At 36.2% G+C, this 24,444-nt stretch overlaps 2 protein-coding genes across 2 annotated transcripts; one reads left to right on the top strand and one right to left on the bottom strand.

The window, feature by feature from the left end:
* The first annotated feature begins 10,401 nt into the window (after positions 1–10,401).
* LOC108201206 (protein MAIN-LIKE 1-like) lies at positions 10,402–11,478 on the top strand. The gene has a single exon (XM_017369501.2). The coding sequence runs from the start codon at positions 10,402–10,404 to the stop codon at positions 11,476–11,478; it is 1,077 nt and encodes a 358-aa protein (XP_017224990.2).
* Positions 11,479–13,185: 1,707 nt separating this feature from the next.
* Positions 13,186–13,732, bottom strand: LOC108201204 (glycine-rich cell wall structural protein 1.0-like). Its single transcript, XM_017369500.1, has 2 exons — positions 13,510–13,732; positions 13,186–13,454 (listed from the first exon to the last, which is right to left on the bottom strand). The coding sequence occupies exons 1-2, from the start codon at positions 13,730–13,732 to the stop codon at positions 13,186–13,188; spliced, it is 492 nt and encodes a 163-aa protein (XP_017224989.1).
* Positions 13,733–24,444: the final 10,712 nt, after the last annotated feature.

Genomic DNA, 24,444 nt, shown 5'->3' with positions numbered 1-24,444 from the left:
TACTAGTGTAGAGACTATATAAGTGTTAGGATCGCATGACTATAAATTGACGTTAATCAAAGATAATAATAATAAGCACGAGAAAGAGATCATATAAGTGTTTAAGATCGCATCTACCATAAATTGACGCTAATAAAACACAATAACAAGTACGAAAATAAAAGAAACAAATTATTAATGTGGGAACTCCTTAAAGGAGGGTAAAACCACAAATATACTAAATATGAATGTATTACAAGATTGGGTCGCTCCTGGCTCCCGCACTCAAATATTTTATACAAACACCTCAACTTGATCACAAAAACCCTTCTTTTTTGTATTTCTCACACAACTTTTTAACTTTTACAATACATAAAACTCTTACAAAATATATAGGCACCACGAATATTCTAATCTTAATTTACTTCAAATCATATTTATGAGAGTGTGAGAGTTGTCTCAGTGGAAATGAGGCATTGCGTTGATCCAAAGGGTCATGGGTTTGAACCTCACCAACTCTCGGGCGTTCACCCGTGTTAAAGAGACAGTTGAAAGATTTCACCAAAAGAGATCGGATCCCAATCCCTGCATATCGCAGGGAAGTTCCCGCCCACTAGGTCTTATTTCTCGGTTAGTCTTATTTACCTATATTTGTTGCCTATGAAGCAAGGGTCACGGTATCTAGGAATGTACACGGTTCGGGTTGGGCGGGTTGACGGCATTTGTTGACCCAATCCAATTAAACCGGGTTTTCAAAATTTCAACCCAACCCGAACCGTTTAAATTTGTAACTCGAACCAATTTGTAGTACTTTGGTTTGGATCTGTTTAAATCGTTTTGGCTGGATTAATAAATTATATACCTAGAACGGAAAGTCTCAAAATCTTAAAAATTGAAAAGAGTTCAGCAAAATATTATAATCGTCGGTGTCAAATGGCACTAAAATTTACTTTAACAATCTTGTCAAAGACATAAAATTGAATTCAGTTAAAAAATAACTAGTAACAAACAATGAACACATATTCATGAATGTAATCTTATATTCTCATTCATGTTTGTTTGCTACTTATATAGATAAATTTAAGGCCATAAATACATTTACGTAACAATCAGACAATATTCATGTTTATGTGCTCCCAAACAAACAAAATAATCAATTTAATCTCATATTCTCATTCATAAATTTAATTTCATATATATATATATATATATATATATATATATATATATTTAAATAGCAAACAAAAGTTACAATACTAAATTTAAGAAGCACACAAATATAATAAAACTAAATAGATTAGGCTAATATGTGATGGGATGGATAAATTAAATATGTTCTCATATTTTTCCATCGGTTGGTTTGGTTCGGTTTATAAAATCCGAAACCCATGTCCAACCCAACTAAATCGGTTCAATACATTTTCAATCCAATTACTTATCGGGTTAAAAAAATTCGGATTGGATCGGACGAAATATGGCCTGTTTGGACCGGGTTGGTCGGTTTCACCAACCTGTGTACACCCCTAACGGGTTCGAATCTCACCAACTCTCGGGCGTTCACCCGAGTTGAAGAGACAGTGGGAAGATTTCACCAAAGGAGATCGGGTCCTAATCTGTGCTTATCGCATGAAAGTTCCCACCCACTGGGTCTTATCGCTCGGTTAGTCTTATTTACCTATATACATGTGTTGGCTATGGAGCAAGTCGGCAGGTTCTTGGGAAAATCCTAGCCAGGCCGGGATGTCCTGTAATACGCCTTTTTCACCATATCATATTTATGATAAATACCATCTTTTCTATCTCGGATAAAATAAGCTCAATCTTCAAACCTATTTATAGGTATACAAGATGTAGGTTACATGAACTTGAAGAGCCAAAAATCATGGACTTGTAATGACATGAATTTAAGTTACATGTATTTAAAAGATCAAAGGGTAGAGTTTGGAACATTCTAGAGTCATCCACTTGCATACATAACACTTTTTTTTGGATGACATGTACTAATATTATGTCTCTTTAAAATCATGTGGGAAAAAATCCTAATTAAGGAAAAAGAGTACTTATGTGGTATAAAATCATGTTTCCTTTCGTTCAAAGATGAGTATGAATATCACAATAGATCTTAAAATTTACTCATCCTAATTTTATGCACCAACTTCTCGAAGGAGGATGTAGGAAGGGATTTTGTGAACAAGTCTGCCGGATTTTCACACAATCAGATCTGGCACACATCAATTTGGCCTCTTTGCTGAAATTCATGGCTGAAAAAAATTTGGATCAATGTGCTTCGTCTGATCTCCTTTATTTTTATTTAATTAAAAATTATGATTTATCATTAATAAATAATTTTTTTCATCATGCTTGCATGGGCTATAAGCTATTATGTATGTGTATGTATATGTATGTATGTATGTATATGTATGTATATATATAGGCAAGTGATCAAATACAAACCAACTCTTAAATACAAACTAAAAACCAGTTTCCGAACCACTATTTATAACTATGAGAATCGCTAATTTATACTGCATTAATCATTTTTTTATACAGTATATAAAGAGCGATTTTTATTATCAAAATTGAGAAAATCTACTTACCTAAACTATTGGTAATCGATTATAGAGGTTCAGTTTCAGTCGTTGGAAGGTTCTTGGCGGTAAGAAGCCGTAAGAGAAGTTGTATGATGGTACTGGTAAGTAGTCGCTAGTTTTGATAAGTTATGATGGAAAGTGTATGTGACTATGGGTGATGGAAGGCAATGATGGCAAGTCATAGAATCGTCTAGTAATGATGGTAAGCGGTCCATTATTACGGTTCGGGTGAAGATGATGGTCATATACATTATATATATATATATATATATATATATATATATATATATATATGTATGTATATATTTATATTTGGGAAACGTGTTATATATAAAATAGTAATCTGTGATGTACAAAATAGTGATTTTTGCTGTTAAACATAGTGATTAAAAATTGGATTTTTGGTTTTTAGTTTTTAGGCTAATTAGGTTTGTATTGGAGAATGACCATATATATATAATAGTGATCTGTGATGTACAAAATAAAGATTTATGCTGTTAAAAATAGGGATTCAAAATTGGATTTTTAGTTTTTAAGCTATTTTGGTTTGTATTGGAGGTTGACTATATATATATATATATATAGGGATGATTAAATACAAACCTTTTTTTTGTAAAAACTACAAACTAATCTTCACCTTTGATTATTATTTACCAACTTTTAATCTGGGCCACTCATTTACTTGATATAAAAAAAAGACAGATATTTTGTTAATCGCTTGTCCTGTCTATCTCTCTAAGAACTGCTTCCGTCTCTAGTAACGTTTCTCTGAAATCTCTCCACTCTTCAGTGCTATCCATAGTCTCTCTCTCTCGGTGCTCTCTCTCATCTCTCTCCGTGCTCTGTTTAGTCTTCGCTTCTTCATCATCTATCGCAATCAAAATCAAACTCAGTTTTTGGAGATGCTGATTTTATAATTGGTGTACGATGATTACAACAGATCTCATCAAAATCAGTGATAATCAAAGTGATTACTTTAATTTAATTTATTGTTCGATTAACTATGTAGATATCGTGATGATGATGTACTAGGTGTTTTGTTTGAAAGTTGTAGTTTCTTGTTGATTCAATTAGCATACGTATGAATGTCTTGTAGTTTTTTAATGATATATGATGTTAACTAGTAAATCAGATGAGTTTAATTAGTAAGTTAGGTATTCATTGATAATTTCATGTTTATGTTTTGGTTTATTATTCAACTTGTTTTGTGTTTTGGTCACATATGAATTTGTTCTGTTTAGTGAGACGTTTTTGTTTTGTTATGGCTGAACTTAATCTAATTTTGTGGTTTATTGTAGTGTATCAAAGTTATCTGTTTAATGTAAGTCCATATTCACTATAATATAAATCTACAATCAGTATAATTTGATGATGTAAATCACTACAGTATAATATAGGTTTATAATTGTTATGCAGTTGATTAGTAGTGTGTGTAGTTTTTGCTTTAATTGTTATTCATATGCGGATGCAGGTTCTAGTTGGTGACTTGTCTTGTATTAGTAGTTCAAATGCGAGTTGTGATCCTTCTTCTAGTGAAAATGATGGTTCATTATCAAGCTATGTTTTGTCTCCTGGTGGACGGAAATATTATTCACCATCTGTTGTTGATCTTAGTTGTGTGCCCGCTGTTAATCAAGTTCATGACAACTTGGAAAAAGCGTTTGTATTTTACAAGAATTATGGTCGTTTAGGAGGTTTTGATGTTCGTAAGGGAACAGAAAAGAGAGCTGATGATGGAACTATTATTCTTAAGCATTTTGTTCGTAAGGGAACAGAATAGAGAGCTGAGGACTCCTGGACATGTGATAAGAAGAAGAAGAAAGCACAGATTGAAGATAGTGTAGATTGAAGAAAATTTGTTGTAAAAGTGGTCATATTTTGTTTAAAATGTACAGTAGTTAGTATGAATTTGATATTACTTAGTTCTTGACAATTTATGTTCATTTGAATGAAAATATTGTGGATTATATAGTAAATATAATTTGCAATCATTAATTTTTTATGGTCCAACTACTAAAATGTGATGTTGTAATCACTAGAATGTGAGTTCCAATCACTGAAGTTTAGCTGTATTTTAAAAATAGTAGTTATGTTTTTTAGTAGTTAGTTTGTATTTGAAGTTCAATGGATTGAGATTTGTACATATTATAGTAAAATTTGAAGCACATATTACAATTTTGGAACATGTTAGTAGCATAAATTAAATTACTCATATTAGTGAACTGAATTTGCTACCTCTGAAGAAGTTAAAAGTGAAATTGAACAGTTTAAAATCTTTTGTACAATAGCATCCTCAAAAAGTGAATAAGCCAGATATAATACCACAAATAATTTGCCATACAATCATTGCTTGTCAAGTACTCAGACAAATAAGCTAACTAGTTCTTAAATAATCATTGTTTGTCAAGTTGTCGTGGATTTCATCAAAAGTAGTTGTTGAAACAATCATTGGTTGTTGTCGGCGGCTTCATTGAGAGTGGTGGTGAGGTTTTTTGCAAATGTGACTGTCTTCTTGTTATCAGCCTTTCGTGGAGTAGTCACTACAATATCTTCTTCTTGAGACGTTTGTGAAGATTGGATGGCAAAATTGACCAGTCTCTTTGATGCCATATCAATATATAATTCCTTCCCCACTTTTATGTTTACTGATCTCCTCTCATTCAGTTCTGAAGATAAAATCATATTGTTATATTTGAGTCGGAGTCTCATAATTTTGTGGAAACATTGTTGTCTTATTCTGGAGCTTCTTCTAAGCTGTGGTCTATGTCCTGCAAACATGAATCTCGGATAGGGATTAAACATACATGCCATTTTTGACATGTAGAACTATGTAGATATGTGATTACAATATATGGCACTAACAAAATATAAAACAATAACTATAAACAACTCCAATAAAAACTATTTGAATACACACTACTAGAAAAAGTGGATTAGACATCACCCATTTAACATCGGTTGCAAAAACCACCGATGTTAAATACTTTTATTACATCATAAATTTAAAAAGCGATGTTAAACAGCACTAACGACATCAGTTTCTAAAATGACCGTTATCTAAACTGAATTTTAAAAAACATAAAAAACACACGGCCAATACTCTCTCCCTTTTTTAACAAAACATATCCCCGCCCTTAAGCTTCTTTTCATTCCCCCCAAATTCAACACAGCAGCTGTCTCCCTTGAGACACACTGTCTCTCTCGACACTCCCTCTCTCTCAACATCTACAATCTCTCTTTGCCACCATATCCCCAAATACACCTCTAAATTTAGAACCCTAACTTATCTCACCCGATTCTCAACCACCCAAACCCGATTCCAAAATACCCGAACCCTAGGTCAAATTTTTTGCTCGATTTGTACTGTATTTGCGTGTTCTTGCTGCAGTGGAAGCATAAATCAGTCGTTTATCTCCCATATTGTTAAAAACCGATGTTTACATCACCTTTTCCCGAAAAACGATGTAAATAACGTATTTCACATCATTTATTTATAAATATTCGATGTCTTTATCTTCATAAGTCCTACATGGAATGTGTTTAACATGTTCTACTACTCAAACTATATAGAATTCTTAATAGAAATGATGCAATAACTGTAAAAAAGCAATAGAAATACATCGTTTTTCAAAAAAAAAGTAATGTCTGATAGTATATAAGACATCGGTTTAAAACCGATGTCTAAAATGTGGACCTTTTACATCGGCGACATATACATCGTCCTTTTTTTTTCCAGACATCGGTTTTTAGCCGATGTCTATTAGCTTATTTCTAGTAGTGACAAATGACAAAATAAAAAGTACTACACCCCCCCCTTCTAAAAGCAAGCCCCCTAGAAGTCATCACCCGCCCTCCAAAAGTCATCATCCCACTAAGTCTGTATTTTAGTAATATATATGACAATAATGTTCTGTATTTTTGACATGTAGAACTATTGATTACATGATTTGCCACTAGCAAAATTATAATGAACCACTATAAACAACTCCAATAAAAACCACAAAATAAAAACTAAATTCCTATATGTCATGATGCACCTAGGGGCTACAATCAATTCACCATAGGCATACAATCACTCTGTATTTTAGTAGCTTTTATGAAAATAATGGTCTGTCCATAATAAGAGCCTATAATCAGTGTAAAACAAGACTAGAATCACTAAGTTTTTTCTGCTTATTTAGCGGATTAATCACTATAAAATAAGCCTACAATCACTATTATTCATGCCTAAGTTATCACCCTCGAGAAGTCATCAAACCCCCCCCCCCCCCCCCCCCCCCCCCCGGAAGTCACCCCTCCCCCCCAGAAGCCATCACGCCCCCTAGAAGCCATCACGCCTCCTCCAGAAGCAATCACGCCCCCTAGAAGTCATCACCCCCCACCCCTTGAGTAATTTATATGTAATGTTTTGCTATAAAATAATCCTATAATCAGTATAAAATAGTCACTTTAATCACTATATTTAGTAGTTCAATGATTATATTTAGTGGTTCATACATCAGCCACTAAAATATTTTTAGTTTTCAGCATATTTAGTGCATTAATCAATAAGTTTATCAGTTGAATCACTAAGTTTTCCACCATATAAGTACATTAATCACTATATTTATCCAATCTTTATGTCAATAAGCATAACTATAAAGCATAAATGGACATATATAGTATTCTTTAATTAAACAACTAATATGCCTGAAATGATAATTAAGAATCTAGAGAAAACAAAACATAACAGTTAGAAGCCATCACCTCCTCCCCTAGAAGCCATCACCCCCCTTAGAAACCATCATCCCCTCCCCCTAGAAGCCATCAGCCACCCCCTAGAAGCCATCTTCCACACCTTTTAGTAATTTATATGCAATGCTCTGCCTACAAAATAATCCTACATTCACTATATAAGAATCACTTTAATCAATCTATTTAGTAGTTCATACATCAGCAACTAAAATAGTTTAGAATATTTTATAGTGCAACTAATGTACTTCGTGCAAAACTGATTTAGGTACAATCACAAATACAAGATTACTACAAATACTCTATCTCTAATAGAAAATTACAATTACTATAAAACTACAAATCACTAATAATCTATCTAATACAAGGCTACAATCACTAGAGAACAGAACTTATACAAATCACAAACATAACTACTACAAATCAAAAGCATATAAACTACAAATGACAAGCACAACTACTACAAATCAAAAGCATATAAACTACAAATCACAACTTATAAACAGTCAAATCATAAAGACAAACATGCAATAACAAAATTATTTCTAAAATAGCAAAAATTATCCTAAAAACATTAATCAACATACCTCCTCTAGTTCTAGTCATTGATTTATGCTTTGAGAATGATTTAAATGGAACTAACTGCTATTATGGAGAAACATAAATAATAACACAGTTAGTTGAATCAAAAACCCTAGAATCATTGATATACTAACAACAAATCACTATAAAACATTCATATACAAGTTTATGCAGTTAAATCACTAATAAAGTGTAGAAATATACCGTATGAACAGCTTGACATAGATTTTGCAGGTTTTTGATTTCGTAGCTTGATTTGACATTCTCCTCGCCTCAAATTTGTACCTGTATAAAGTTTGAAGTTGAGATATGATGTTTAGTTGTTATTATGTACAAGTATCAACAATAATAGCTAATTGAATTCGAAACCCTAGAATCGTCGAAATTTTGACATGTAATCACTACGAAACATTTTCTATACAATTTATATAGTTAAATCACTGAAAAAACATAGAAAACACACCGTATGAACAATTTCACACAAATTTCTGCTTGTTTGTGCTTTCGTTGCTTGATTCGCTCTCGGCTCGTCTCGAATTTGTGCCTGTAGAGAGTTTGAGCTTCAGAAACACAGAACAATCACTAAACAACGGAGATGACGCTGTGATTTGGAACAAATGTTCATTGATTTTTACCTTTTGTGAAGAAGAACAGTGCGGAGGAGTAATGCTCTGTAACTGTAATGTGTGTATATGTTGTATCTATATTTTTTTTGATTTAGCTATGTACCGTTAATTTTATTTTTGGGTTTAGTTTTGGGCTGTAGGCAATAGTGGATTGGGTTATGTCTTGGGCTGGGCTTAGTTTGTAGGTTTTTAGATTATTTTAGTTTGTACTAGAATAGCCCCATATATATATATATATATATATATATATATAATAGAAACTAATGTTATTCTAGAAACTAGAAACCACTCCCATGATCACTGTTTAAAACTACTAATATCACTCATTTATACGAATTAGCAATTTTTATTATTGATAATTGAGAAAATTTACTTATGTTTGCCAGTGGTTATCGATTATTGATGATCAATTATAGTTGTAGGAGGTCTATGATGGTAAAAAAATGATGAGATGAGGTGTGTGGTGGTGGTAAATAACTACTAGTAATGGCAAGTTATGGTGACAAGCAGTGGTAGGTCAATCGTGGGTATAGCCTATAGGTGACCGCGGTAGCAGTGGAATGGGTTGATAATGATGCCCGGAGGTTCATCAATGTGGTATGAGTGAAGATGATGATGATGATATATGTTGTATATATGTATATTTATATATCTATATTTCTGAGATTTCTTGTATAGGAAATAATGATTTGTGATGTACAAACGAGTGCTATTTGCACTTAAAAATAGTGATAAAAAATTGGTCAGATACTAGTTTCTAGTTTCTAGGCTAATTTAGTTTCTAATGGAGTAAGGCCATATATATATATATATGGGACTGTTCCACGACCACAGTTGGATAATTATTTAAATATATCCAAGTTAATTACAACAGTTGATTTATCAGTGTATGAACAAGATTAAAAGGTATTACGCTATATAATAGAGCGTATATGCTACATCATGTAGCGTAGGACTGGTCTTACGCTATACAATATAGCGGAGCGGTTTTTTTTGCGGAACCGGCTTCGTTATTTTGTATAGCGTATTGTGGATAAACAAACTATCCACACATAAAAAACCTATCCACAGCAGCGATTTCAACCCGATTCAAGCGATTTCAAGCCAAATAAAAGCAATTTCAACTGATTTCAACCCAAATCAAACGATTTCTGGTGCGTATGCTCTTGTATATGTGTGTGTATATCTGTGTGTGCGTATACACGTGTGTGTATATGGTTTTTTGTATGTAGATTTTGATTCTTCTTTATAAATGTGTATAGATTCATAGATGTATATATGTGCGTAGATTTTGGTAAAGTTAGCATATTTAGTTCGATTTTTAGTTCATTTTTGAGTTGGGGATTTGTGGATCTCTTTAGTTATAATTCGAATTTGTAATTTGATTTTGAGTTTGATAGTTAGATTGTTGGTATAGTTTGAAATTGTTTGGATTTTATTGATTTTTTTAGTTCGAATTTTAGTTTAATTTAGAGTTAGGGTTTTATAGTTTATATTTTGGTAAAGTTTAATTTTTCTTTGGAATTGTTGATTCTTTTTGGTTTGATTTTGAATTTGTAGTTAGATTGTTGGTAAAGTTTTAATTTTTTATGGATTTTATTGATTTGTTCAGTTCGAATTTTGTAGTTTAATTATGAATTGGGGTTTGATAGTGTAGATTTTGATAACATTTAGCTTTTTGTTTGAATTTGTCTATCTTTTTTGTTTGATATTGAATTATTTAGATTTTTGAGTTGGATAGTTTAGATTGTTGGCGAAGTTTGAATATTGATAGTTGATGTTGAATGTGTTAAGATTATTGAATTGTTGGTTGTTAAGATTGTTGTTGGTGGGAATTGATGGTTTGATTTTGACCTTGATGTTGTTTGTTGGTTGATAATATGATTGTAGAAATGGCGAATGATTTTTATGGACCGGTTGATGATTCGGTACTTCGAAATCAAGCAAAGCATATAAGCACATCAATTTGGCATGACATTCAAAGGGATAAATTGCAAATCCGTCAAAATACGTCTCAAATCAATCAGTGGGTACTGAATGATTATCAAGTGCATCTATTGCAACAATGGGGGTTTGGGATGTTTGCAAACCCACGGACGGTTATGCAAAATGATGTCTGCTTGATCACTGCATTGGTGGAGCATTGGAGGCCCGAAACTAATACATTTCACTTCACATTCGGGGAGATGACAGTGACCCTGGAAGATGTGTATATGTTGATGGGTCTACCAGTTGTTGGGGAGGCGGTCAGACTTGACTTTGATGTGGCGGCATCACATACATGGCTACATGCATGGCGCGATCCAAATCTTTCAGTTGAAGAAAGGAAAACGGCTTGGGATCGTGGTGGTGTTAAATTAAGTTTTCTAAGAAAAAGGTATCGTGTATGTCCTTCGGATGCGGATCGGGACGTTCAGGAGATATACACCCGGGGGTATATTTTCTATTTGTGTGGGGCGATATTGTTTCCTACAAAGTCCAACAATGTAGCTCACCCCCGACTAATCGCGTTTCTACTTGATACCAAAAAAATTTATGGATATGCTTGGGGGGCCGCGGTGCTTGGTTATTTATATAGAAATCTTGGTGAGGCAAGCGATAAAAACTGCAAGCAAATAACCGGTTGCACTACGCTTTTGATGCTATGGGCTCGTGAGAGATTACGCCCGGGACAACCAAAGATAGCAGAAAATACTCGTCACATGTGGCCTAGGGCCTTTGCATGGGCGATTGCTCCGGTTGCTGCTAGAAAGTTGAAATATTTCAATATTCATCACCATATTGATGCATATAGAGCAATGTTTGATAATTTTGATACGAGATGGGTTCATTGGACTCCCTATACACGTTTCTATCGGAGGTATTGCTCGTGTTCCGCTCATTTTTTTCGAGAACATAGAGTATCAACTGCCGGAGAGGGTTACAAGGCAGTTCGGCATGCCATTGTGGTTACCGCAAGCTCCCCCTGAAGACATGGATGAAATGAGGTTTCAAAATGAAAACACATTCATGAAAGTGGATCTTCGATACTACAACAATTATGTGCAAATGTGGAATGCCGATCTTCCCTATTAATAACGTACATCCGCGCTGTACAATCCGTTCTACCAATAGAATCCCTATTTCTCCTCTTTTTTTTGAACATCCGTATCTTCATCCAAAGACTTGGGTACTAATCGACCACCCTTTCGACATATATATAAACACGAACAAATTTCTCTAGTTTTCACACGCCTATGTGTGGTTCTAATTATCACTTCAAAACCAACACGTCTACCATAATCTCTATAGAACATCTCCGCTTCATCTAAACTATCAAACAATCGACCAACACAAGGACAAACTTCATTCAAATCATTTTTCATATTATCACAAAAATCATCAACAAATTCATCACCAACTTCCTCAACAACATCATCACCAACCTCCTCAAAAACATCATCACCAACCTCCTCAAAAATATCATCATCATTATCACTATCGTCAACATCTACTATTATTGGGGGTTTTTTAACATCATCTTCTTCTTCAATTTCTATTCTAGGTTTATTAGGTGTAACGGGTTTATTAGGGGATGGTAATTTTGAAAATATGTAAGATGCCATGAGAGTAATAAAAATCTAACCTTGATAAAGAAGTCCAAGCTCCAAGCTTCAAATTTCAAGCTCTAAACTCCATTAAAGATCTAATTAAGCTCCAAAGTATAAGCTTCTAAACTCCAATAAAGATCTAATTAAGCTTCAAAGTATAAGCTTTTAAAGTACAATAAAGATCTAAGCTTCAAAATATAAGTTTTGTGTATTTTGTGTGTATTGGGTTTGTATGCTCTAAAAATGGTGAATAGGAGGAACAAGGCGTGTTTGAGAGGTTGTGGAGGAGGAAAAAGTATAAAGTAGCATACACGCACTATATTAGAGCGTACACGCACTATAATATAGCGTAAGTGGGGCTTACGCTGTATTATACGGCGTAAACGCTTTTTACTGACGGCGTAAACACAGTATTTTTATTGAGTTCTGTGCGTTGATTGCCTTTTTTTGGACGGTTGGAAATGAGTTGGATGGATAAGCTACTTATCCAACCGTGGTTGTGGAACATTTCCCATATATATATATATATAGAGTCATGCTCTAGTGGGAACCAATATGACTTTTACAGATCTGAGCACATTGTACAGAGATCGCGATGGCAACAAAGAGAGATGAAGGCGTGAGGAGAATGGATGGCCGGAACTCAGGCCGTACCGGTAACGGCGACATGCTGAGAGAGGGTGGGGGGGGGAAGAAGAAGGAGAGAGAGAGAGACTAGTGGTGCTGTTCCGGCGAGGTGACTGCTGGAGGTGAAGCAACGACGGGGTGGTTGGTGTGTGATGGTGGTGGGTGGTGGATGAGTGGTGGTAGGGGTGGGGTAGAGTGGTGGATGAAAGATATGAAGGATAAAATAGAAATTTAAATGTGTGGTTGTGATTTAATTAAGAGATAAAAATGTACGGCTGAGATTAGATCTCATATCTCACATTGGTTGGGGTTCTCATTTGAGCACTTACCTATATATATATATATATATATATATATATATATATATATATATATATATATATATAGGGAGAGAGAGAAAGAGTCATGCTCCCTACAAACCTCCTTATTCTAGAAACTAAAAAACCAGCTGGATTATCACTAAACTCTAAGGAGAGTATTACTAAATTCTCCCACAACCCCACCTTCTCCTCCAACCCAGCCTGCCTCCACCTTCACTACCAGCAACTTCATGCCGCCACCCCATCCATGTCCGCCGCCCCTCCATGTCCACCGCCCCTCCATGTATGCCTCCACCGTATCTACAACCAACGAATCCAACCCACCTCCACCTTCTCCTTCTTCATCTTCTCCTCCTCCACCACCTCCACCTCCGTCGTCCTCACCTCCATCATCTTCCCCGATTTCCTCTAATTTTAAAAATCTAATTTTGTCTATTTATCAACAACTATAGAACAGAGAAACCTGTTGAATCTGCTGAAATTGTTGCTCCATTAACCCTTCCATGTCCACCACCTTCATCTCCACCCCCGCATCCACCATCTCCACCACCGTCACCACCACCGGAATTAAGTACAAGAATAGGAGAGTCAAAATGAATGTTAGAGGTGGGAGTAATTCCAGAGGGAGAGGAAGATCTTCTCCGGGTAGTTATGCTAATTCTATCAGAGGAGCTATTTTTCCCCATCCAGTAAACCCAGTCCAAGCAATGGACATAGTAAACAAATATCAGGTTTTGGGCCAAGTCCCCAGGACTTTTAATTCAGTTTTAGCTAGTAAACCTCCGGCTTTTGACCCTTTTGGGCCTTCATATGCTGCTAGTAAAATATCCAAAAAGCCCATGTTTAGTCAATTTAGTTTAACTTTAGAGTACATGGTTAATCTCGAAGTAAACTTATTTATATATTGTGGAACATTTTATGAACCCAAAAAATGATCCAGTAAAACTTGCTGCCCAGTCTCTTCCTGCGGGTTGGCATATTATTGCTTTTGCCCCTTACAAATCATTATCCTATTATAAGGATATTTTAATTCAAACTGATTCCATAGTAATCAAGCCCATTTTCGACAGAAAAGATGATACCATAGTTTTGTATCATTCTTTGTATATTAAACATGTTATTTCTCAAACAGAATTTTCTGATAATCATTCTCACCTTCATCTACTAGAAAATAACCATTTCTGTTATTATGATTACATTGAAGCATGGAGTAAGGTTTTCTTATACGAGAATCAAACTTTTAGTCATTCCTGGTTTATTCAATTTGATCATAAATTCAAAAATCAAATTCCTTTATGGTTTACCCTTTGGTGGTCTAGATTTGGCCCTTCCAATGCCATTATTACTCATCATCTTAAAGCCCAAGTAACCCATTTTAGTAAACAAAAAGTAAACCCTAAATCTGAAGGTATCCCAATACTGTTTCAATTTTGTAAATATAAAATCCCTTGGATTTTAAAATGGCAATATAACCTAAAGACTCCAGTTCAGTCAACAGTTGTATCCACAATGAAGTCAGAAGCAATAATCAGTCAACATAGTCAGATTAGTCATGTCTGCAGAATATTTTTCATAAAATGGTGGGATAAATTTGACGTAAATAGGATTATTGGTCAAGTTAGAAGGAATTCCCTATATATATATAAATATATATATATATATATATATATATATATATATATATATATATATATATATATATATATATATATATAGTCCTGCTCCCATACAAACCAAATTAGACTAAAAACTAAAAATCAGTTTCTGGTCAATTTTTTATCACTATTTTTTAATTAGAGAAATCACTAATTTGTACATAACATATCACAAATTTATATATAGCGTATCTCGTGAATATAAATAAATATACACACACACACACACACACACACATATATGCAACGTATATGACCATCATCTTCACCCGAACCGTAAGAATGGACCTCTTACCATTATTACCAGACGTTTCTATGACTTGTCACCATTGTCTACCATCACCAATAGTCACATACACATTCAATTATAACTTACCAAAACTAACGAATACTTACCACCATCATACAACATCTCATGCGACTTCTTACTGCCAAGAACCTTCCTACGACTGAAATTGATCATCTATAATCGATTATGAATAGTTTAGGAAAGTAGATTATCTCAATTTTGATAATAAAAATCGCTGTTATATACTGTATAAAAATAGTGATTAGTGCAGTATAAATTAGTGATACCCGTAGTTATAAATAGTGGTAGGGAAACTGGTTTTTTGTTTGTATTTAAGAGTTGGTTTGTATTTGATCATTTGCCTATATATATATATATATATATATATATATATATATATATATATATTTGAGAGATGTGTTATATATAAGACAGTGATTTGTGATGTACAAAATAATGATTTAAGTAGTTAAAAATAACGATTAAAAAATGATTAGAGACAAGTTTTTTTGAAAATGGCTAGCATTAAATCTAGAAAGAGAAATTATATAGTAAATATCACATGTAAAACTACCTATCATCTAAAATTTTAATTATATAACACTGTCTTTCACAATGCAGGTAAGAGATTTACATATTTCTAAAATTAGATAATATAAATGCTAAACTTACATAATTTTTTATGATATATTGTATTTAGTACAATATATTACTTTATTTAGATACAACAATATAATTTTTAAAATAATTAGAGCTTTACGAAGAATGCAATTTATTTTTACATTACTGAATATAATAAATTCGAAAGCTATGAAATAATATTGAATTAAAATTTTTGATATTTCAAATTATTATATAGTGAGCCATTAATTGGGGGAGGAGATGATACAGTCATTTTCCATTCAGTAAAACTTTTATCCACCTTAATTGTTCTTACAATATTTAATGAGATAATCAAATTCCTAGATAATAAACCTTACAATTAATGGGAAAGTGCTACAAAATATTTGTGTCAATTTTTAGTGTCTCATTTGTTAAAAAACACAATTGAAATAATATATATACTTTTGCTCTACTTTCTTCCACTGCCTTACTATTTATTCAAATATTTATTTGTTCTTCGTATAGATTTTGAGAAGTGATTTGTAAGAAGTTTATAACAAAAAGAAAGTTTTTATTTCATTATTTGTCAATCTTAGTGGTTGTTTTCAGTTGTATTCAAGGGCGAATATAATTAGTTTCTCAATTTATCATCCAAGAGGAGTTTTGGCATACATAATTCTAATTATTTAAGCGTAAAATTGTTATTTTATTGAATAATATAGAATGACACACACTCAAAAAACATATTACACATGCATATCCATGTCCTAAACTAGTTTCTTGTGAGCATTGTCGTCCATCTTCTTAAATTTAGTCGGTACACCTGTAACACATCAAAAATACACAATTATTATTAATGAGTCAGCAATATAAATGTATATATATATATATATATATATATATATATATATATATATATATATATATATACATATATGTATATTAAGATAAGTTTAAATATATGTTTGTGTACCGCAATAACCAGCGCAATTATCCAGTCCACAATGATGGTAACATATTTCATCGATTTCACCACTCAAATCTGTGCATTTGCGAGCACAAATCTCGCAACATGGTATAAGTCTCTTGTTGATATCTTGAGTTCTAAGACTTGAGCCAGAAAAGAGAAGTAAGAACGCGAACACCACAAAAACTAGTTTATTAGTATTCATCATCGCAATTTCTTGGTTTGATTGTAAGATATATAATACACTGAATTGAGACCAATCGATGGACCTTATCTTTTTATATAAGTTTTAGTACCTCTATTTATCTATAAGTTTTTGGTGAAGGACAAGTGTATTTATTGTAGATTTTGAAAGCAATTAATTGGATATCAAATCTAAGATGTAATCTCTATAGATTTGGAAAATCTCATAAAAGATATTGTTAACAAGAATTTAATTCTATAGTTTAAATCTTTTGTCATTTAATTCAAGTTATTTAATCAAAATCATGTGAGATTGTAAAATATGTAGTAATTAATTAATATAATATAAGATTATAGGATTTAATATTTTTTATTTGTGGATTATCTATTAAATTTCACAAATTTGTGAATATTTATTTGTATATTTTGTTTTTGTTATGCATTAAAAAAAATCTAAATAAGTATTGTAGGATAATTTCTATTATGTAATAGTTATGTTGTGGAACTAAAAATGAGGGGTGAGCGATTCGTGCTTCAGACTGATCTCGGTGTGAGATGCTTACGTATCTTCTGGTTGGAGAAGAATCAAGTCCAAAACGTAGTTCTAGTTTGGAGGGGTAGAGCCCTTTATATAGATGTTTCGGAGTTAGAAGTTGGATGGAATCATGATTCCATGTATCAGACTTCTTATCGATGTATGCTTCGGAGCCAGAGATGGGATAGAACTCTTATCCCTGTGTGTTAATGTTTATCTCGAACTACAGGACATTTATCAATGAGAGTTAGTTGCATTGCAGAACTTAAATTCGCAGTTGGGCCTTTGTATGGGCCTTTGGTCCATTTGAGTCCCTCTTGCCGTCCATATAAGCTTGGTTCGGGCCCTTACTGGGCCAGATTTGGATTCCCACCGATCCAGCTGGTATTTGGGCTTTTGTCAATCGGGCATTTGCATTTAAAGTCACAAGATTATTTAATTATTCTAACCCCTATCATTTGCCCCCCAACTTTCGATAAGTTTCGTAGGAATTTATCAAAAGTTACGGAAGTTTTGTGAGACTTTTTGGGTGTTATTGAATTATTTTGTGACTACCCGAGTCTTTCACATCGTACAACTGGTATTTTTTGTCAAATCTACCACCATAATTGTGCCTCTAGGCATTTTCGTATTTTTCCGAGGCATAATTCTATTTTATCGGAATTTTTATGACCAAATCCCAATTTTCAAGAATTTTCTGAGCCTTTAAATAATTTTCAAAATATTTTTTGAAATTAAATCTTAATTTTTGAATTTTTTTCTAAATTTCCAGGACTTTTCCATATTTTTGGGATTTTCAGAGTATTTCTTAAGAGAATTAAATAATTCTTTAAGAGGAAAATTACTCTCCCTGGGGACGTGCTTCCTTGGCGTGCGTAGCAACGCCAAGGAGGCATATAAACTACCACGCCAAGGAGAGTTGTTTCCTGGGCGTGGGTAAGGATGGCCTATCATGGGCAAATGTTGACAATGCTCCCTTGGCGTGCGTAGCCACGCCAAGGAGACATGATTGGAAGCACGCCTAGGGGAGATGCTTCTTGGGCGTGGTTCTGGAGATAGCGTTTGTACGTCAATGCTTCCTTGGCGTGGATAACCCCGCCAAGGAGGCATACTAAGGAGCACGCCTAGGGGAGATGCTTCCTAGGCGTGGTTCTAGCAATAACATTCGTACGTTGATGTTTCCTTGACGTGGGTAACCCCGCCAACGAGGCGTACTTCGTACCACGCCTAGGAAAAGTGGCGTGGTTTAGCAATGGCCATCATCAAGCGTTAAAAGTGTAATGTTTCCTGGGCGTGCATAGTGACGCCAAGGTTGCATAATTTCTACCACGCCTACAGGATATGTTTCCTGGGCATGGTTAGATCTTTGGCCTTCTTAAGGCTTCAATTGAGTGATGTTTCCTTGGCGTGCGTAGAGACGCCAAGGAGACATGGTTATTACCACGCATAGAGGACATAGTATTCAATACGATCGTGCGTTTTACACATTTTTTTTAATGGTTATATTTTTTATTTTTGGTGATAAATAATGATCATTCCTTCGATTGGCAGATGTGCTCTAGGCGTGGGTAAGCCCGCCAAGGTACTTAGAAGCACGCCTAGGAGCTATATACCGTTATATGTTGTGGGCCTTAGTCTAACACTTTGTCAGGCCTATAAAACTTATTTTTCCTTTAATTTTTTCAGATGCCTCCCAGAATTCTCTCGATCATTCTAGGGTCAAATCTTTTCAAATTCCTGGGCTTCCTGCCTCCCTTGTGACCCAGTTACCGGCCCAAGAGCCCATTTTCCAGGCTATAGGCAGTAACCCTAGGGTTTACCGGTTAATGAACCGGTTGGCACTCTTATATAAAATGAGGGACTGAGAACCTCATTTCTCATTTCTCATAAAGGTTTCCAAATCATAGAGCCCAAATTCTCTCAAATTCTCTCTAGTTTTCCTCGAGTTTTTCGGCGAGTTTTCAGGCGTTTTCTCCGGCTATATTCAAAAAATTTCCAGCTTCCGGCCGACATTCAAGTTTCTGCCTAGTTTCCGATCAATGTTCATCTCCCTTCATCAATTTCTGGGTTTCTAGCCTTCATCTTTTGAAGAACAATGGCGGATTCTTCATCATCTCAACAATCTCAACTCTCTCAGCCGGCTGCTGCTCGTTCCAGGGCCAATCGAGGTAAAAAAAATCCCTAGTTCGCGCAAGTGTTTACTCCCTTCGTGATTTACTTTCTCAATTTGGTCAAGCATTTCCCAATCTTCTTTACTTGGATGCATATAAATATCCTTCTAAGTATACTCAGGAGGACGTTGATGCCATCTTTTTTCTTTTTGGCATTAACGGGTCTTATAGGGCCGTGGCCCCAGGCCCAAATGATTGGGCTTGTTACCCAAAGCCTGGGGCCATAAGAATTTATAAAGATACATTTTATTTTGGTTTTAGATTACCTCCTCCCCCCTTCGTATTTACGTTGTTGGCCGAGGCCCGTGTCTGTCCAACCCAACTCCAGCCCCATGACTGGAGGTTTATCTATTGTTTTTTAGTCCAATATAGAAGGCACAACCTTGAGCCCAGTGTCGCAGTCTTTAAATACCTTTTTAAATTCGTGAATGCGCCCAACGATGAGGGTTGGGTCAAGATCCAATACAGGACCTTGGCCCGTAGCATATTTGTTTCAGTCTCGGCCCCCGACCCCCTCCCCAAGTGGAAAAAACAATGGTTTTACTTGTATTTGGAAGGGGAGGATTGGGCCGAGTATTTTTTATTCGGACTTTAGCAAGGCCGAGGACGGGGCTATAAGGATCCTTAAATTAGGGATCGAGGAGGAGGCGGCCATCAGGATCCTCACCGGAGATTGCCTTCATCATAGCTCGGTGCTCATCTCCGAGGCCTCACTCTAAGAGCATGGGCTTAGTGATTTGGGCCCTGATGGTATTCCCCTTTTCCTCTCACTTTAATTTGGGTTTTTCTTTTCATATGTGGGCTTCTAACCTTTTTATGTTTTCACTTATGCAGCCCAGACGGCCTTGGGTAGTATTTTCAAGAAATAGGAGGCTGCGGCGGCCAAGGCCGTGGCCACAGAGATTCCTCGGACGAAACGGTCCAGAGAGGATGGTGAGCCCTCCGTGGTCGAGAAAATTCCGGCTTTTCTAAGCCCTCGGCCCACTACCATTGATGAGGATTCAAATCCTTACGTGGTCCAGTAGGGCCTTTTGAACAAGGATACGATCGTGGGCGATGCCCAGCCGCCGCCGAGTGGTCCAAGAATGTCGTGACACCCCGGGACAAAGCCCACGTGTTTGAGTCCTCAGACGATCTACAGATCGAGATGTTAGGGGCCCAAGCCATTGCTACGGTAAGGCCCAAATTTTTTTCCCTTTACTTCTTTCTTTCACGTAGAGCTTTTATTTCAACTATCTTATCTTGACTTGCAGATGAACACCTACCTGAAAGCTGTCGTTCATAACTTAAAGGCGGTGAGGGCGGAGAAGACGATCGCGGAGTGTGACCGCGATCGCTACTTTAAGTCTTCAGCCGCCAACTTTATGCGGTTCAGGAAGGTGGAGGCCGAGCTCATGGCTGAGCAGGAAAAAGTCCGCACCCTGGAGGCGGAGTTGGAAAGAGTCAAGAAGGAGGCCATTGTAGACTACAAGGCCTCGCAGGAGTTCGAAGATCTTTTGTCGGCCGAGTAAAATGCAAGCTTCCCTGAGACTTTCAAGTCTTGCTGGGAGAAGATCATAGAGGAACTCGGCTCTCAGATCGAGGGAGTTACTTTGGAGCGTTTCCCCATTCCTCAGCTTCCCGGGAAAGAAGTTTCTTCCCCGATATCCGTTGAGGATCTTTTGGATTCGCATCCAAATGACTCCCAAGATGGGGAGATTTCAACCGAGGACCCTGCGATCGAGGAACCCGGTAAAGACAAAGGAGATCTCGGGGCAGAGGCCCAAGATGCCGAGGAAGAAGCCCAACTCTAGGGTAAAGACCAAGTAGATGAGGACATCTTCGACGATGGCCTAGATAGTTAGATTTTTTTCTCAGCCCTGCGAGGCTTATGTTTGTATTTATTTGAATTCTTATTTTGTACCCTTCGGGGTTAACTTTTAACTTATTTATCTAAGTTAATTTTCGTATTATACCATGCTTTGCTTAGCCTTTAAGTTGTCCTTTAACTTTTGTCTAAGTTATCCTTTTGCTCATCGTGCATCTAGTGATTGTAACTTAGAATCTTCAGCTTCGAGTCTTTCCATTTATTGATCCTTAACTTGGGATTTTTAGCCTCGAGCCTTTTTGCCTATAAATTCATAGCTAAGGATTTGTGAATCATCTTCCGAAGAAAGCACAAGTAAAGGTAAACTTGAAGAAGCAAGTTGGAAAAAGATAATCCTCAGGACTTTATTATCACTATAGTAAAAGAGATAAACTATCTTCGAAAATCAACTATGTGGTAGTGGTCAACATGACCTTATTTCTGTGATAACTACTAACTTATACTATCATAGAGTAGGTATCAGATATAATATATCTTTAAGTTGGTTGCATGCCAACTCCTGGGAACTTCAACTCCTTCCAGAGTCTGGAGTTTGTGTGAGCCATGACCTGTGACATTCTTGACTTGGTATATATGGTCCTTCCTAGTTTGGGGCCATCTTCCCTTTAAGACCGACACCTGAAGCTTCAATCTTCCTGAGTATACCAGGTCTCCTTCACGAAAGAATCGTTCTTTAACCCGAAGGTTGTAATAGTAAGAAGCTCATTTCTGGTTTTCCACAATCTTTGCATGAGCTTCATCACGGATTTCATCAATCATATCGAGTGCAAGTCTCATACCTTCTTCGTTAACCTCCGACTCATATTGCTGGACCCTGGAGGAAGTATGAGTGATTTCAAATGGCACCACTGCCTCTGCTCCATAAGCTAACTAGAATGGGGTTGCCCCAATCGAGACCTTACACGTTGTTCGATACGCCCAAAGTATAGGGAGTAACTCGTCGGCCCATGATCCCTGAGCTTTTTCAACTCTCTTTTTCAGTCCATCGAGGATTATCCTATTAGCCACCTCAGCTTGTCCATTAGCTTGAGGATGGGCAACTGAGGTAAAGCGCAGTTCGATTGAGTAATCTTCACAATAACTTTTAAATTCAGCATTATTGAATTGAGTCCCATTAGCCGTTACCATGACTCGTGGTATCCTATACCTGCAAATAATGTTCTCTTACACAAACTGAGCAACTAGCTTGGTGGTTATCTTGGCCAGTGGCTTGGCCTCAATCCACTTGGTAAAGTAGTCAATTGCTACCAACAGGAACTTCCTTTGTGCACTAGCGAGTGGAAATGGTCCAAGGATGTCCATCCCCCAAATGGCAAAAGGGATCAGAGTGTTAATGGATGTCAACATCTCAGGTGGCTGTCGTAAAATTGGTGCAAACCTTTGGCAGCGATCACACCTCTTCACATAGTCTTGAGCATGCTTCAGCATATCTAGCCAGTAAAAGCCAAGACGAGTGACCTTGTGATCCAATGCTCTTCCCCCGAGGTGTTGACCACACACACCTTCATGAACTTCTCTAAGGGGTTTCTGAGCCTCATCCGGCCTCAAACATCTCAAGTAAGGGATCACAAATGACTTTCTGTATAAGATTCCCTCAATGAGTACATACTTAAGGGCCCTTACCTGTAATTTTCCTGCTTCATCGGCATTCGGAGGCAGATGACCATTCTCAAGATACATCTTAATCTCATCCATCCATGTGGCTCCTGTTTCAATTGGAGTAATTAACTTTGCTTGGATGCTTAGGGTTCTCAGAACCTCATAATAAACACTTCCCGAGAACACTTCATCGTCTGAGGATGCAAATTGGGATAAGGCATCAGCCTTCACATTTTCTTCCATCGCACATATTCTTCTAGACATTCTTCGAATGGTGCCATTTGAGCCTTCACAATCCTCAGATATTTCGACATGGTTTCTTCACGAGCTTCAAACTCACCATTCACTTGGAAGACCACAAGTTTCGAGTCCCCACAGACCTTCAAGTTCTTCACCCTCAAGGTTCTAGCTAAACCAAATCCAGCTATCAAGGCTTCATACTCAGCTTCGTTGTTCGTGGTTGGGAAATCCAGCTTAATAGCATATTCTACAATAAAACCATCAGGGCTTTGGAGCACAAGTCCTGCACCACTACCTTTTGTTTTTGAAGCCCCGACAAAAAATAGTAGCTAATATTCCTTAGGTTTCTCCTCCTTAGTAGGCTCTTCTACCTTGTCCTCTTGCCCCCCGACTTCCTTGTTGTCAATGGCACATTCAACGAGGAAGTCAGCCAGAGCTTGAGCTTTGATCACCGTCCGTGAATTGTATCGAATATCAAACTCCCCAAGCTCAACTGCCCATTTAATCAATATTCCGCTGGCCTTCAGGCTATTTATAACATTAAGAAGTGGTTGTTCCATCAAATCTTCTATCTTATGAGACTGAAAGTAAGGTCTTAACTTTCTCAAGGCTGTAACCATGGCCAAAGCAAACTTCTCGATCAATGAATAATTAAGCTCCGCTCCGTGCAGAACTTTGCTCACATAATACACCGGTTTCTGAATTTTCAACTCTTCTCGAACCAACACAGTACTCAGTGCCTGTTCACAAACGGCCAAGTATACATACAAGACCTCACCGTCTACGGGTTTTGATAGAAGATGTGGCTTCGCCATATATTTCTTCAACTCGTCAAAGGCTACCTGGCTTTCATCCGTCCACTCAAAATTCTTAACCTTCTTTTATGCTTTGAAGAAGGGCAAGCACTTGTCACCGGACTTAGACACGAATCTTCCCAAGGCTGCAATCCTTCCTGTCAATTTCTGTACGTCCCTTATACTCTTGGGTGGTTCCATATCGAGGATAGCTTTTATCTTGTCGGGGTTGGCCTCAATTCCACGGTTGGAGACCATTAAACCTAAAAACATTCCAGACCCAACTCCAAAGGCACACTTGGCAGGGTTTAACATCATCTTATGTGTCCTCACGACTTCAAAAACCTCTTTTAAATATTCAAGGTGATCCGCTTTATTCAAGCTTTTCACCAACATATCATCTACATATAATTCCATAGTCTTACCTATTAGATGCTTAAACATCTTGTTTGCCAGACGCTGGTATGTGGCTCCTGCATTCTTAAGTCCAAACGC

Source organism: Daucus carota, chromosome 9, assembly GCF_001625215.2.
Source record: "Daucus carota subsp. sativus chromosome 9, DH1 v3.0, whole genome shotgun sequence".
Classification (NCBI taxonomy): domain Eukaryota; kingdom Viridiplantae; phylum Streptophyta; class Magnoliopsida; order Apiales; family Apiaceae; genus Daucus; species Daucus carota.
The sequence above is the reverse complement of the archived record's forward strand: the minus strand, read 5'-3'. Positions and strand labels throughout refer to the sequence as shown.